This window comes from Mobula birostris, chromosome 24 (assembly GCF_030028105.1).
Source record: "Mobula birostris isolate sMobBir1 chromosome 24, sMobBir1.hap1, whole genome shotgun sequence".
Taxonomy (NCBI): Eukaryota; Metazoa; Chordata; class Chondrichthyes; order Myliobatiformes; family Myliobatidae; genus Mobula; species Mobula birostris.
Window position 1 is genome coordinate 31,664,912 of NC_092393.1, and position 17,060 is coordinate 31,681,971.

At 40.7% G+C, this 17,060-nt stretch overlaps 1 protein-coding gene across 4 annotated transcripts in view; it reads left to right on the forward strand.

Annotated features, from left to right (window-relative positions):
- septin9a (septin 9a) overlaps positions 1–17,060 on the forward strand; it is a 334,059-nt gene that overhangs the window by 260,626 nt on the left and 56,373 nt on the right. For all 4 annotated transcript variants that reach the window (XM_072242669.1, XM_072242672.1, XM_072242671.1 and 1 more), the window contains one exon: positions 10,297–10,485. In XM_072242669.1, coding sequence (XP_072098770.1) covers positions 10,297–10,485 — 189 coding nt within the window. The remainder of the gene's footprint in view (positions 1–10,296; positions 10,486–17,060) is intronic.

Genomic DNA, 17,060 nt, shown 5'->3' on the forward strand with positions numbered 1-17,060 from the left:
TCCAAAGTTCATTTTTCTTTATTACTGTGTTTTTGTTTAAGTGTCTTTTTATTTCTAAAGGCACATCCAATATATCCCTTTTTGCCATAGCCTCAGCTATCTAAAATCCTTATACCAGCATTTTTTGGCTGAATGCCCCGTTTTTGCCACAATGGTAACATTGACTGGCACAGAACAGATTGACCAGTGACACTTTGAATGCAGTGCAGCAGGGAGTTCAAAAGTCTAATGGCCTGAGGGAAGAAACTGTTTCCCATCCTGACTGTTCATTAAGTTTCAGCATAAACTTTTTGACATGGGAAGATGTGCTTAATAGCTGTGCTTTTTTAGCTGCCATCTTCATATAGGTACTAATCTCAGCTGACTTCTATAACAATAGTCTGTCTTCTGAGTTTATCATGTAAAGTGCCATTCTGTGAGTGCCCAAAATCAGTGTTCAGACACTTGCTTCAGCATCGCCATGAACTGTGAAATGGACTCACCTTCCTCTTGTTTCCTGTTTTTGAAATCAAAATCTGTTAGCAATAATCAAACGTTGAGGTGAATAGTGCTTCTTTAAGACTTTAACTAGGTCTTCACAAGGCTTAACCCCAGACTTTGCAGGTTGCATTGGACTGTGTAATAAATTAACTGCTTTTTCACCCATTGCAGTCAGAAAAGGTTGGAACATGAATATCATCTGAAATTTGATTCACCGTTGCAAAATATACAAATCTTCCAGTATATGAACTCCATTGCTCTGTCGTTTCATCACACAGTCCCATACTTCCAAACATTGCCACCATTTGCAAACACAATAATGTTCCAGAAGTTAATTTGCCTTATCCGCTCCTCCCCCTCCCCCTATCCCGCCCTCTCCTTCCCCGCCCTCTCCTTCCCCGCCCTCTCCTTCCCCGCCCTCTCCTTCCCCGCCCTCTCCTTCCCCTCCCTCTCCTTCCCCTCCCTCTCCTTCCCCCTCCCTCTCCTTCCCCCTCCCTCTCTTTCCCCTCTCTCTTTCTCCCTCTCTCTCCTTCTCCCTTCCCCTCTCCCTCCTTCTCCCTTCCCCTCTCCCTCCTTCTCCCTTCCCCTCTCCCTCCTTCTCCCTTCCCCTCTCCCTCCCCCTCTCTTACCTGTTTTATTTAACTTCCCCTTTCTCATTTTTCTTCCTCAGATTCTTCACTCACCATGCTTCTTGCAGCCATTTTCTTTTTGCTCGCCTACATTATACAGCGGTACACTGCCAGCATTACACACAGACTTTTCTTGCTGAGGGGAACAAAAGATAAAATTGCATGAGGACTTGTCACCTCGTCGTCAGTTGTTATGTTTGTGGTCATGGGAAGCTGAGTGCCTGTGAATACCACACACTCGAGAGTCGGAGGGGTGAGGAACAAACATGTAGCTCTTTATTTTGCTTTTAGTCATCTACGTAACACACAGGGAAGCTTGACAGCACCCCATAAGGGTCAAAATGTCCTTGAATAGATAAGCTTCACAATAGGTGCTCACCAATTAAAGTCAAAGAAGGGGTTTCCTCTGAGAGCTCTGACTGGAATTTTCTAGCAAAGAGACCTGTGGAAGTAAGAATCATTTTGTACATGTGACAAGATTAACAGAAAATATATTTATAATTACAGTAGGCTAGCTGTTGCCAGTGGAGCAATCCTATTAGGCCCTCATATCTCCCTGTACCCCTGCATACTATCTCACTTGCATTCTCTCTCACATACCTCCCTATGATTCCTTTTGGCATTAATCTACACTAAGTGGTAATGTATGGTAGTAAATTTGCCCATGAGCATGTATTTGGGATGCAGGAGAAATCTCCTATAATCACTGGAAAAGCAGGTAAACTCCACACAGACAGCACTTAAGCTCAGGCTTGGAGCAGGCCCCTAGAGTTTTAGGACAGCAGGTCTAAATGGTGTAGCAGTGCACCACCCGTACAGCAGATCTACACGGGACTCCAGGACTGTGGAGGAGACCGGATCTGAATAAAGGAGCAGGCTTCCCAGGGCAGCTGGCCGACTTGTGCTTCTTTGGCTTGTGCTTTCAGGTGCCCCATTGCTTCGGAATTTTTCCCAGAAACCCCTCAATCCACATCACAACATGGACTTGCTTCACATGCCTCTGAACTAACAGAGCACGCCAAAGAATGGAATTGAATTTCCAAGCACCAGTTCCAATGACAATAAAGACAATTGACCTCATGCAGTAATTCTTGGTAATTTCTGATCAAAAATGGATAAACAGGCTTTATTAATGTATAAGGTCAATTGGTTTATTTTTGTCACATGTACTGAGGTACAGTGAAAAACTGGTCTTACATACTGTTCACTGTTGGGACTGCACAGTATGTAGTGGTCAGCATCATAATATAACAGTGCCAGTGACCCAGGTTCCTTACTGGTGTCGGTAATGAGTTCTCACTGTGACCGCATCAGTTTTCTCCAGATGCTCCGGTTTCTTTCTGCATCCCAAAGATGTATGGGTTAGTAGATTAATTAGTAAGTTGGATGTAATTGTGTTTGTTGAGCCAGAAGGGCCTTCTGTTTTGTGAAGAGTGAGGACACCACTTTGTAGACACCAGTGCTAAGGTGTCCTGATGAAGGATTTCGGCTGGGGACGGCAACAGTTTACTCTTCTCCATAGACGCTGCCTGACCTGCCTGAGTTCCTCCAGCACTTTGTGTGCGCTACTTGATTTCCAGCATCTGCGGATTTTCTCTTGTTCGCGTTAAGGATGATCTGATTGCACACTGCCGGTCAAGAAGTCAAGGACCCAGTTGCAAAGAGAAATGTTGAGTACACGTCTAGGATTATGGAAATGTGGCTGTTTGGAATTATCAGTTGTATTTAACCTTTGTCCACTTTTTTTCATGGTTATTCATTATTTTCACTGAGATGATTTCCATTCTATACACCGTCTCCTGCTGAGCATGGCAGAGAACACTGGATTTAATTACCGAGGTAGCAGGCACAGAATAGAGATTTGCTTTTGTCGATGAACTGGAACATTTCTCCACTGAAATAAAACTAATCCAAGCCAAAAACTGCTGTGGCATATGATTCAAGAGGAAAATATCTAGCAAGTTATTCTGTAAGGACAGAAAAATGTGAGATTGTGAAGATTTCTGAAGTGTACAGAAAGTAGCTGCTGAAAATCTCATGAAATATTAACCATTACCTCCTAGGACAAAGTATTACTGCAAAAAAACAACAAAACCCTGCTAATATAAAATAGAGGATGAGTTGCTTCCAATGATAAATAATTGGGCATGTTAACCAGCATTTCTAATTTCAACAGCATAATTAACTGTACAAAAACAAGTGAATTAGATTAGATTAGATTCAACTTTATTGTCATTGTGCCGAATACAAATACAAAGCCAATGAAATACAGTTAGCATCTAACCCAGAAATGCAAAGAATAGTGTTATTTACAAAATAACAGTGAATAAAAAGTAAGTTCTACAGCACACAAATATAAAAGTACTGGGACAGTACAATATGGGTGCAATACTGCTTAGCGCTGTGATGTGAGGTTCAGCAGGGTCACAGCCTCAGGGAAGAAGCTCTTCCTGTGCCTGCTGATGCGGGAGCGGAGGCTCCTGTAGCGCCTACCGGATGGGAGGAGAGTTAAAAAGTCCATGGTTAGGGTGAGATACATCCTTGATAATGCTTTTCACCCTCCCCAGGCAGCGTTCATGGTAGATGTTTTCGATAGTGGACAATTGGGTGCCGATAATCCGCTGGGCAGTTTTCACCACACGCTGGAGTGTTTTGCAGTCCGATACGGGACAATTGCCATACCACACTGAGATGCAGTTGGTGAGCATGCTCTCAATAGTACAGCGGTAAAAGGAGGAGATACCAGATTGTAACTAGGCTTGAGGACCTGAGTTACACAAAGAAGCTGTGTAGGCTAGGACATTATTCCCTGGGATGTTGGAGGTTGAGGAGTGACCCAATAGAGAAATGCAAGTTCGAGGAGCATTGACAGGATTGAAACACATGGTGTCTTTTTTTCCCCAGGGAAGGGGTGCTTAAAGACAAGAAGGCATAAGTTTAAGATCAGAAGCAAGAGAGTTAAAGGGGATGTTAGGAGCAGCTCCTTCACATAAAGGATAGTGCATGTCTGGAATAAGCTGTCAATAGTGGTTGAGGCCAGCAAAAACTACAGAAGAGATAAGCGGAGCAGCCATTGTCGTCAGGAGGCCAGTGGTGAGAGAAGAGACGACAGGCTTTTGATCATTCAGGCTTCAGTGAGATAAGTGGGTAGGTGGACTTTGTTTTTGTTTTTTTTTTCTTTTTTTTTGAGGAATGGAGAGCATGTCGGTAGGATTAGTGTTTTGCTCTGGGTGTCAGATGTGGGAATCCTGGGAATCTTCCAGTCTCCCAGATGGCCACATCTGCACCAGGTGCACCGAGATGCAGCTCCTGAGAGACTGTGTTTTGGTTCTGGAGCTGCGGCTCGAGGACCTGCAGCTTATTAGGGAGAGTGAACAGGAGATAGAGAGGAGCTACAGGGAGCTAGTCACCTCGAGGCTGCAGGAGTTAGCTAAGTGAGTGACAGTCAGGGAAGCGAAGGGAAGAACCCACACAGTAGAGAGCACCCCTGTGGCCTCCCCCTCAGTAATCGTTATCTCATTTTGGATGCGGTTAAGGGGGATGACCTGACAGAGGATGACCACAGCGATCGGGTTTCTGGCACTGAGCCTGGTTCCATGATGCAGAAAGGAAAGAGGAAGATGAGGAATACGGTAGTCATAGGGGATTCCATAGTGAGGGGAACAGACAGGAGGTTCTGTCAGCCTGATAGAGACACCCGCATGGTGTGTTGCCTCCCAGGTGCCAGGGTACGGGATGTCTCGGATCGGGTGCAGAGTATTCTGAAGGGGGAGGGTGAATAGCCATAAGTCTTGGTAAACGTTGGTACCAATGACATAGGTAGAAAAAGGGAGGAGGTCCTGAAGAGAGAATTCAGGGAGTTAGGTAGGAAGCTGTAAAGCAGGACCTCCAGGGTTGTAATCTCAGGATTTCTGCCTGTGCCATATGATGGCGAGTGCAAGAATAGCATGACCATTAATGTGTGACTGAGAGACTGGTTTAGCGGGTAGGGCTTCAGATTCCTGGATCACTGGGTCCTCCTCTGGGGGAGGAATGACCTGTACAAAAAGGATGGGTTATACCTGATCCAAAGGGTTCCAATATCCTAGCGGGCACATTTAATAGAGCTATTAGGGAGGGTTTAAACTAATTTGGCAGGGGGATAGGAACCGGAGTGATAGGGTTGAGGAAGGGGAAAACAGAAATAAATCAAAGATAGCCTGCAACAGGATTATAGAAAGAACAGGAAGGAGTTGAGGCTTAATCACAACCGGGGACATGAGTTACAGGGCAATAGAGGCGTGGTGCAGTTAAAACAAAAAGCAACAAAGTGAAAGTGTTATATTTGAATGCACACAACACAAGGAATAAAATGGACGATCTTGAAATTCAGCTACAGATTGGCTAATATGACGTTGTGGCCATCTCTGAAACTTGGCTAAAGGATGGCTGCCATTGGGAGCTGAACATCCAAGCACATATGGTGTATCGGAAAGATAGGTTAGTATGCAGAGGGGGTGGTGTGGCTCTGTGCATAAGAAATAATATTAAATCATAAGAAACAGATAACAGCATGGACTATTGTGTGCAGTTTTGGGCTCCTTATTTTAGAAAGGATCTACTAACATTGGAGAGGATTCAGAGAAGTTTCACAAGAATGATTCCAGGAATGAAAGGGTTACTGTATGAGGAAGGTCTGGCAGCTCTTGGGCTGTATTCCCTGGAGTTCAGGAGAATGAGGGGGGATCTCAGAAACATTCTGTATGTTAAAAGGCCTGAACAGATTAGATATGGCAAAGTTATTCCCATGGCAGAGGAGTCTAGGACAAGGGGTACGACTTCAGGATTGAAGGATGTCCACTTAGAATAGAGATGCAGATAAATTACTGTAGTTAGAGGGTGGTAAATCTGTGCAATTTGTTGCCATGAGCAGCTGTGGAGGCCAAGTCATTGGGTATATTTAAGGCAGAGATAGATAGGTTCTTGATTAGCCAGGGCATCAAACGGTATGGGGTGAAGGTGGGGGAGTGGGAATGACTGGAAGAATTGGATCTGCCCATGATTGAATTGCGATGCAGACTCGATGGGTTGAATGGTCTACTTCTGCTCCTATATCTTATGGATTTATGTTCTAAAACCTAAAAGCCATGTAGAGAAGTACTTTGGATAGGAGTGACTTAGAGGGCTATGGCCAAACGCAGGCAGGTGGGACAAGCTAGCTAGGCCACACAGCTATTAAGGTCGAGTTGAGCATAAGGACGAGTTGAGCTAAAGGACTTCTTTCTATGCTGTATTTCTCTAAGCAGGCCATTCAGCCTCTCGAGACCATTCTACTGTTTAACAAGAATAAGCCCAGAAAATCTTTTGCTTATCAAAAACCTTTCTAACCTTACTTTAAAGTTATGAAGAGGCTCTGCTACCTCCACGCTTTGTCCAATACTATGTCATGATAAAAATATGTTCTGAATCCTCATGGCTAAGCTTACAGTCGTGGAATACAAAAGAAAACAAAACCCTTATTCCATTGGATTCAGTATTGGAAAAGGAATCAGGTTTAATATCACTGGTATATGTGAAATCTGCTGTTTTGCAGCAGCAGTACGTTGCAATACATAATAATAAAAAACTATAAATTATAATTACAATAACTATGTGTAAAACTTAAATTAAGAAATAAGTGCAAAAAAGAGAAGAAAAATATAGTGAGGTAGTGTTCATGGGTCTATCTATCAATTGCAAAAAGACAGAATGTATGGTGTGTTACGTACCCTGTAACTGGGTTGCCAAACCAGCAGAAATGGATCACTCGGTTGGAGTCTGGATTACTGGAACTAAGAAAGTTTTATTAAAGAAACAAGCAACACAGTACTCTAATCAAAAGGGTAATAAATGCAACAGTTCAGCAATGATAAACACACATGTACACAGAATTAGGATAACAGGATCAATCAAGCTCTATCATCGTCTAGGGGTAAATGACCAGTTTCAAAGTGACGCAAAGTTCAGTTCAATTGAGTTCAGTTCAGTTCACAGTAATCACTGCCGTGAGAGAGAGAGAGAGAAAGCGAATGAATATTCAAAAACGGCTTCTACACAGACCTTCGATATTCCTCGCAGTCAGCTTTCGGGCGAGCCCTTTGTAATGTCTTCTGAGGTCACCAACTGTGACCCCTCCGTTTCCAGATATGATCGTTTCTCTGCGGTGAACCTGGTACCCAGGCAAGGGCGGACACACACCAGGTTCCCGCCGATCGTACCTTTCCACCCTGTGCGTGTATGGCTTGGTCCCACAACCAGCCCTCCAAAACTCCCACCGACTTGTGGGAGGCGCACCGCTTCCAGGGTCTCGTTACCTCGTGGTGTCGTGTGTGTCTTGCCTTAGCGAACCTGTCCCTTTTTATCCCCCTGCTGGGGTATCGCCTGTCCATCACTTCAAACAGTTCAGGGTTCAAAGAGGAGCCGGTCTTGACAGCTCTCCCGTCTCTTCATTAACATCGCCAAATGCTGCTCCATTGTTTTCCTTATCTCTCTTTCTCCTGAAGACAGGTGGCAGACCAACTGCTGATCCCACTCGTGCCGGCACAGGACAGTTAACATCTTAGTCTATGTGTACTTTCATCACAGGTGATATCCAAAAAGAAGGAGAATCCTATCTGCAGGCTGAGAATAAATGGGGAAGACATAAAACAAGTACAGAACTTATGCTGCTTAGGAAGCTGGGTGACATCAGATGGCAGGTGCGACATGGACATCAAAAGAAGAATAGGAATGGCAAAAGACACCTTTACGAGAATGAAGAGTATACTGATCAATACTAAACTAGGCATGACAACTGCCTCAGACTACTGAAATGTTATGTTTATCCAGTTATGTTATATGGCTCAGAATGTTGGACAATATCTAGTAACATGAGGAAATGAATTGAAGCAGCAGATATGTGGTTTTTGAGGAGGATGCAAAGAATATCATGGACGAAACGAATATCTAACGAGGATGTCATGAACAGAGCAAACACGAAAAGAGAACTAATGTATGAGATCATGAAAAGGCAACGTAAGTTCATTGGACATGTGATTAGAAAAGAGGAGTTAGAATGCATGGTAATTTGGGGAAAGATTGAAGGGAAGAAAACAAGAGGAAGACAAAGACAAATGATGATGGAGATAGCAGCCAGAGAACTGGAAATGAATGCCAGTGAATTGATCCACTTGACCTGAAACAGGAGTGTGTGGGCCATGGCAGTTAAAGCTCAAACTGGGCATGGCACCTGATGATGATGATGATGAGTGTTCATGGATTCATTATCCATTCAGGTGGTGGTGAAGGAGCTGTTCCTAAAATGTTGACCGTTTGTCTTCAGGCTCCTGTACCTTTTTAATGGTAAAAATGAGAAGAGGGCATGTCCTGGACGATGAGGGTCCTTAATGATGGATGCCACCTGTTTGAGGCCTCGACTTCTGAAGGTGTGCTTGATGCTGGCCATGATGGAGTTGGCAGAGTTTACAATTTTCTGCAGCTTTTTCTGTTCCTGTGCAGTGGCCGCTTCATACCAGGTGGTGATGCATGCAGTTGCAATGCTCTCTACGGTGCATCTGTTATAAAAATTTGTGACTGTCTTTGGTGACATACCAAGTCTCCTCAATCTCCTAACGAAATACAGTCACTGTAGTGCTGTCTTTGTAATTGCATCAATATGTTGGGCCCAAGATAGGTCTTCAGAGATATTGACACCTAGAAACTTGAACCTATTCACCCTTTCCACTGCTTATTGCTCTGAGGACTGGCCTGCGTTCCCTTGACGTCCCGCATTCTGCTTTTTGGAGTTTTTATTATTAAAGGAAAAATCAGACATACCCTGCAATTAAGCATAGACAAGGTTTCCTCACATTTTATACCATTTTCTAAACACATTTTCTCATCGAATTGATAAATCTCAGTTCAGATTGTGTGGTTCAGTAACAGTTCTCTAATCTAGTTAAAATGATACTTATTGTGTGCCTCATTCACACAGAGACCCAGTTGTGGCCTATGTACAGCAATAGCCTTTGTAAATCTCACCATTGTGCAATGTAAAATCCCATAGAAATTGGCAGTAATGCAAAAGCTGGGGCTGCTTGCTCACTTGTGTCTGGGAATTCCAGGCAATTGATGTAGTATGTGATTTATCATCCTTATTAAAGTATTTCCAGCCAGGCAACTCATTGCACAGACGTTATGCACAAAGATTCTGGTTTCTTAAAGCTCTTCTCCTCTTTCATTTCCATAGGGTTTTCACAGGGATTATTTCAGATCACGGACTTTAAAATAATAGAACGGATTTTATGTATTGATCATTTGTTTTAATGAGTTTTGTTTAGGTAGCATATTATATGCAGTTGTGAAAATCCAAACACAGACAATATTTGTCCAGTATAATCAAGGGTAGCTCTTTTTGTTTAGTACTCAGAACCTTACAAGGATCTTTTTTTTGGAGAAAATATCTTACAAATAGTCTATAGACTTGGAAAACTCTGATTAATGAATTAAAGTGTGCACATTTTACTTGAGAAAACTTTGATACCATATCAGGGAAAAGGAGATACACTATTCAGGAAATAACCTATTTAAATATAACGGGTTCTTATGCATGTTAGAGACTACAGGAAATGTTCTTATCTGTCATTATATGAAACTTTCACAGTGTTTCTATATTTCTTGTTTTTAAGTTGTGTCTAGTCTGTGGTAAATGGCATCTTAAAGTTTGCAACAAGTCTTTTCAGATCTAACTGAAACATCTTTTGTGGAGGTTACTATCTAACCAAATCTGACTGCGATACAATAACGGATGTTGCTGCATCTGATTTCATCATTTTTGCATGGTCAATAAAATGTTCTTTTGTTTCCCCTTACCTCAAAACTTCTTGAAATTCCAATTAGCAGATGAAAAAGGTTAAAGTTATATTTTCAATCTTCTGAAATATCAAAGTTTCTCTTTCAGCTCCTTTTAACCCATAATTTTTAAGTTGCTTGATTTTGAGTTTTATTATGCCCTGTGGAAAAACACAAACCATTTAACTGAGCTGTCACCAGTGAGCCTCTGTGTCTGCTTGCTAGTAACTGTGTCTTATTGTTCTAACTTGTCGTAAATTATCTCAGATTTTTTTACAGCAGTTGGGTATTTATTCCAACTGTAATTTGAAAGTGTTTTTTTTCTCTCTTTATGCTGTAGGTGCAGAAAATAGCTCAATCAAAGCCAACATAATGTCAGAACATTCCCGAGACGGAGGCATCAAGCAGCCCATGCAGAATGAGAAGCCAGGCTCTGACCACTTTGGGTATGTGGGTATTGACTCCATTCTCGAACAGATGAGGAGGAAAGCTATGAAGCAAGGATTTGAATTCAATATAATGGTTGTAGGTAAGAACCAAAGAATAATTTTCTTTCTTTATTCTTTTTTAATGTTTGAAATACAGCAATAAATGAATCTTGACAAGCTTTCCTGATTAAATGTCAGATGTAGTCCTGGGTGATTATTGCACTAGAAGGTGCTCCACATAACATGCAACTTAAGTCACCAACATGCGAGTGAAATGTAATCAATTTCAGGCATTCCGTTCTCTTGCACAACAGTTTTCAAATACCTTTTATTACCAAGATATAGTTAAAAGATTAAGCAGCAGTTTAAGATGGATATAAAAGGCTTTGAGAGGTTGGTCATAGCTAGAATCAACTCCTGCCTAAGCTGGTGGAACTACTCTTGCCGAGCTTCAGTGACCCAAGTTCTATCCTGACTTCTGAGATAATCAATGAAGTTTGCCTTTCTTCCCCTGAGCTTTCCTCCAGGTGTTTGTTTCCTCACATATCTTACTGACGTGAAGATTAGTTGGCAACTGTAAATTGCCACTGTTATGTGAGTGAGTGGTAGCATCTGGGCACAATTGATGGACATGTGGGGAGAATGAAATGGAAATTAGTATACAGTACATGGGTGCCCAATGGTCAGAGCAGACTTGTTGGCCCAGAGGCCTGTTTCTTTGCTATATCACTCTTTTATTACCAAGGTATAGTTAAAAGATTAAGTGGCAGTTTAAGATAGGATATAAAAGGCTTTGAGAGGTTGGTCATAGCTAGAATCAACTCCTGCCCAAGTGAAGACCTGCACTGACTGCAATCTGCTATCGTCACAATAGGTCTACAATGGATGCAATCTCGTTGGCTGTCTATCCAGCCTTGGATCACTTGGAAATAGTATATTTGTGTCAGGCTGCTGTTTATTGACTACAGCTCAGAGCTCAACACAATTATACCCTCAGTTTTAATCAAAAGACTCCAAACACTGAGTCTCTATACCTCCTTTAGCAACGAGATCCTTGTCTTCCTGACCGAGAGACCACTGTCAGTGCGGATCAGAAGTTACATCTCTCCCTTGCTGACAATCAATGCTGGCACACCTCAAGGATGCGTGTTTAGCCCACTGCTCTACACCCATGGCAGTGTGGCTAGGTACAGCTCAAAGCCGCACATAAACCTGCAGATGACCCAACTACTGTTGGCAGAATTTCAGATGTTGATGAGGAGGTGTACAGGAGTGAGATAGATCAGCTGGTTGAGTGCTGTCACAGCAACAACCTTGTACTCACAACAATAGGACCATGGAATTAATTGTGGACTTCAGGAAGGGAATGTCGAGAGAACACATACCAGTCCTCATTGAGGGCTTAGAAGTGGAGTGGCTGAGCGGTTTCAGGTTCCTGGGTGTCAACACCTCTGAGGACCTATCCTGGGCCCAATGTATTAATGCAATTACAAAGAGGGTATGACAGCAACTGTATTTTATTAGGAGTTTGAGAAGAATTGGCATGTCAGTAAAAGACAATATCAAATTTCTACAGATGAGCTGTGGACAGCATTCTAACTGATTTCATCACCGTCTGGTATGGGGGATTGGAAAAAGCTGCAGAAAGTTGTGAACTCTGCCAGCTCCATCAGGAGCACTAGCCTCCTCATCATCCAGGACACCTTCAAAGGCCAATGCCTCAAAAAGGCGGCACTTAATATTAAGGACCCTCATCAGCCAGGACATACCCTCTTCTTATTGCACCCATCAAAAAGGAGGTGCAGAAGACTGAAGACACATATTCAACATTCCAGGAATAGCTTCTTTCCCTCCGCCATCGGATTTCTGAATGGACAATGAGTCCATGAACACTTCCTCAGTAATTTTTTCCCTCTCTTTTTGCACTACTTGCTTAATTTTTTTTTCTTTTTCAATATTTTTGTTGATTTCTTACATAAAAGAATGCAGAGTACAGTAGGATATATAATATTTATCAATTACAATATATTGGAATCACAAATATAGTCTCATTACCCCATATCTGTATACATTAAATTTAAATGTAATATTGAAAAGAGGTACTTATACAAAAAAAAATCTAAACCCACTACCAGAAAAAAACAGCTGTTTGGTTTAAAAAAGAAGGAAAAAATCCTTATCATATAATAAAACATTGTTAACCAACATCTGTGGTTAATAGCAGATCAAAGATTTTGAAAATAATTCACAAAAGGTCCTCACGATGTTAAAAACTCTTGTCTAGGTTCAGAAATTGAACAGCGAATCTTCTCTAAATTTAAGCATGACATAACATCATTTAACCAATGAGCATGAGTAGGCAGACTAGCATCCTTCCACGTAAACAACAATGCCCTCCTGGCTATGAGAGAAATAAAGGCCAAATATGCAAATCATGTGACTCCAAAATAATATCATTTCTTCCAACAATACCAAATAAGGCAGTCAAAGGATTAGGCTTAAAATTTACTTTAAAAAGCACCGAAAGAGTTTGGAATACTTCCTTCCAATATTTTTCAAGACTCAGACAAGTCCAAAACATATGAATTAGTGAAGCTTTTCCATTGTTACATCTATCACAATAGGGAGATATATCCAAACAAAAATGAGAGAGCTTATCTTTAGTCATGTGGGCTGTATGAACTACTTTAAATTGTAGAAGAGAATGAGGGGCACAAAACGATGAGGTATTAAGCAATTTTAAAAATTCATTCCAAGTATCCTCAGAAATCGGAATCTGTTAATCTTGTTCCCAGAGATTTTTGATTTTGTCTTCTCAATAAGATAATATAAATATTAGATATATATCCATTATGGAAGGGTTTCAAATTAAAAACTGTATCAAGTAATTTCTTATCTGGACTTTTAGGAAATGTATGTACTTGAAAACACAAAATGTCTCTAATTTGTAAATATCAAAAAAAGTTGGTTTTGGGTAGGCTATACTTAGCTGACAACTGTTCAAATGCAGAGAGACTATCTCCAACAAACAAATCCTGAAAACATTTAATACCCAATCTATTCCATTCTTTAAAAACTCTATCAGTCGTAGAAGGTTTAAAAAAAAGTTAGAAAAAATGGGACTTGAAAGTGAAAAACTCAATAAACCAAAATACTTTCTAAATTGTACCCAAATCCTCAAGGTGTGTTTTACTACAAAATTATCAGTTAAATTACTTAAAGATAAAGGAATTGAGGATCCGAGAAGAGAAATGATAGAAAATTTATTAACCGAATTAGTTTCTAAAGAAACTCAGACCGGACAGTCCTCTCGATTAATATAATATAACCAAAACGTAAGATTCCATGTATTGACTGCCCAATAATAAAACCTAAAATTGGGTAAAGGCTAAACCTCCATTCTTTTTAGCTTTTTGAAGATGAATTTTATTTAATTGAGAAATTTTATTTTTCCATATATAAGAAGATATAATAGAATACAGAGAGTCAAAAAAGGATTTAGAAATAAAAACAGGTACGTCCTGAAATAAATATAAAAAATTAGGTAAAATATTCATTTTAATAGAATCAATTTGGCCAATCAATGATAAAGAGAGAGGTGACCAATTTGGTAGTTCCTTCTTAACATAATTCAGAAGTGTAAAAAAATCTTCTTTAAAAAGGAATTTATAATTCCTAGTAATTGTTACACCCAAATAAGTCAACTGATTTCTTACAATTTTACAAAGAAGGTTAGTATTAACTAATACCAAATTATTCAAAGGAAAAAGTTCACTCTTATGAAAGTTAAGTTTATATCCTGAAAACTGACTAAGGCAGGAGAGTAAAGAAAGTACGGAAGATAAAGAAGACTTCACATTAGAAATGTAGAGCAAAAGGTCATCAGCATAAAGCGACATTTTGTGAGTAATACCCCTCCTTAAAATACCAGTGATATCATTAGATTCCGGGAAAGCAATAGCTAAAGGTTCTAAGACCAAATCAAAAAGCAAAGGACTCAAAGGACAACCTTGTCTGGTTCCATGTTGAAGTTTAAATGGTTTAGAATTCTGAGAGTTAGTAAGAACCTGAGCGGAGGGAGATAAATAAAGTAATTTAATCCATTGAATAAAATCGGGCCCAAAGTTAAATTTTTCGGAAGTTTTAAATAAATAATTCCATTCAACCTGATCAAAGGCTTTCTCAGCATTTAAAGATATCACACATTCTGATATCTCTTAAGAAGGAGAATAAGTAACGTTCAATAAACGACGAATATTAAAGTGGGAGTATCGATTTTTGATAAATCCAGTCTGATCATCAGAAATAATAGATGGCAAAATATTTTCAATCCTATGAGCCAAAAGGTTAGATAAAATTTTAGTATCAACATTAAGTAAGGAAATTGGTCTATAAGAAGAACATTCAGATGGTTCCTAATTCTTTTTAAGAATAAGTGTAATAGAGGCTTCATAAAAAGGTTGTGGCAATCTACCTAATGTAAAAGAGTCTGAAAAGACTGAATATAAGTGAGGTACAAGCAAAGAGGAAAAAGCCTTATAAAACTCTCCAGAATATCCATGAGGACCCGGAGCCTTCCCCGAGTGCAAAGATTGAACAACCTCAGCAATCTCCTCATAAGAAATGGGTTGATCCAGCAATATTCGATTATCATCAAAAAGTGTAGGAATGTTTAATCAATCTAAGAAATTATTCATTACAGTATTATCTTTCGGAAGATCAGAACTTTAAAGTTTAGAATAGAATTCTATAAAAGTATCATTTATTTCTAAATGATCAGATATTTTATCACCATTAGCTTTATACATTTCTTTAATTTGGCGTTTAACTATAAAGGTCTTTAGCTGGTTAGCCAATACTTAACTGACTTTTATCTTTTAAGAGTTGAGTTTCAATTGGATAAAAGCAGATCGTATTTAGTTTTAATTTCAACACGTCTTTTATATAAAGCAGCATTTGATGCCAAAGTATATTTTTGGTCTAATTGTTCAACTAATTGGCTAATTCAATTCCCTCCTTATTAGCTTTTATCTTAACACTTGCGGTAAAAGAAATAATGTGTCCTCTAACATAAGCCTTAAAAGCATCCCATAAAATAAGACTAGAAGTCTTTTCTAGTGTATTCTCTTCAAAAAAAGAGTAATTTGTCTCTCCAAAAATTTTTAACAATCCTTATCAGATAACAGAGTTGGACTAAAACACCAGAATCTGTTTATTTGGGAGACACCCGGAAGATTTAAAGATAAAAACACAGGAGCATGATCTGAAACAGCAATTTCTTTATATTCACAGGATCAAACCAATGAAATCAATTGACTATCAACAAAAAAAAATCAATTCTGGAATATGTATGATGAACATGAGAAAAAAATGAGTACTCTCTATCTGTTGGATGCAAAAAGTGCAAAAAGTCGACATTTCAGGCCGAGACCCTTCGTCAGGGCTAACTGAAGGAAGAGTTAGTAAGAGATTTGAAAGTGGGAGGGGGAGGGGGAGATACAAAATGATAGGAGAAGACAGGAGGGGGAGGGATGGAGCCAAGAGCTGGACAGATGATTGGCAAAAGGGATATGAGAGGATCATGGGGCAGGAGGTCCGGGGAGAAAGACAGGGGGCGGGGGGGAACCAGAGGATGGGCAAGGGGTATAGTCAGAGGGACAAAGGGAGAAAAAGGAGAGTGAGGGAAAGAATGTGTGTATAAAAATAAATAACGGATGGGGTACGAGGGGGAGGTGGGGCATTAGCGGAAGTTAGAGAAGTCGATGTTCATGCCATCAGGTTGGAGGCTACCCAGACGGAATATAAGTTGTTGTTCCTCCAACCTGAGTGTGGCTTCATCTTTACAGTAGAGGAGGCTGTGGATAGACATGTCAGAGTGAAAATGGGATGTGGAATTAAAATGTGTGGCCACTGGGAGATCCTGCTTTCTCTGGCGGACAGAGCGTAGGTGTTCAGTGAAACGATCTCCCAGTCTGCATCGGGTCTCACCAATATATAGAAGGCCACATCAGGAGCACCGGACGCAGTATATCACCCCAGTCAACTCACAGGTGAAGTGTCGCCTCACCTGGAAGGACTGTCTGGGGCCCTGAATGGTGGTAAGGAAGGAAGTGTAAGGGCATGTGTAGCACTTGTTCCGCTTACAAGGATATGTGCCAGGAGGGAGATCAGTGGGGGGGGGATGGGGGGGACGAATGGACAAGGGAGTTGCGTAGGGAGCGATCCCTGCATAAAGCAGAGAGAGAGGGGGCGAGGGAAAGATGTGTTTAGTGGTGGGATCCCGTTGGAGGTGGAGGAAGTTACGGAGAATAATATGTTGGACCCGGAGGCTGGTGGGGTGGTAGGTGAGGACCAGGGGAACCCTATTCCTAGTGGGGTGGCGGGAGGATGGAGTGAGAGCAGATGTGCGTGAAATGGGGGAGATGCGTTTGAGAGCATAGTTGATAGTGGAGGAAGGGAAGCCACTTTCTTTAAAAAATGAGGACATCTCCCTCATCCTGGAATGAAAAGCCTCATCCTGAGAGCAGTGATAGTGGAGGAAGGGAAGCCTTACATCTGGTAAAAGCGAAAAAAAAGCATTCAAAAAAACCTGGATCATCTGTATTCGGGGCATACAAATTAGCAAAAACCATTAATTTATTATCTAATTTCCCTGACACTGTAACAAAACGCTTAT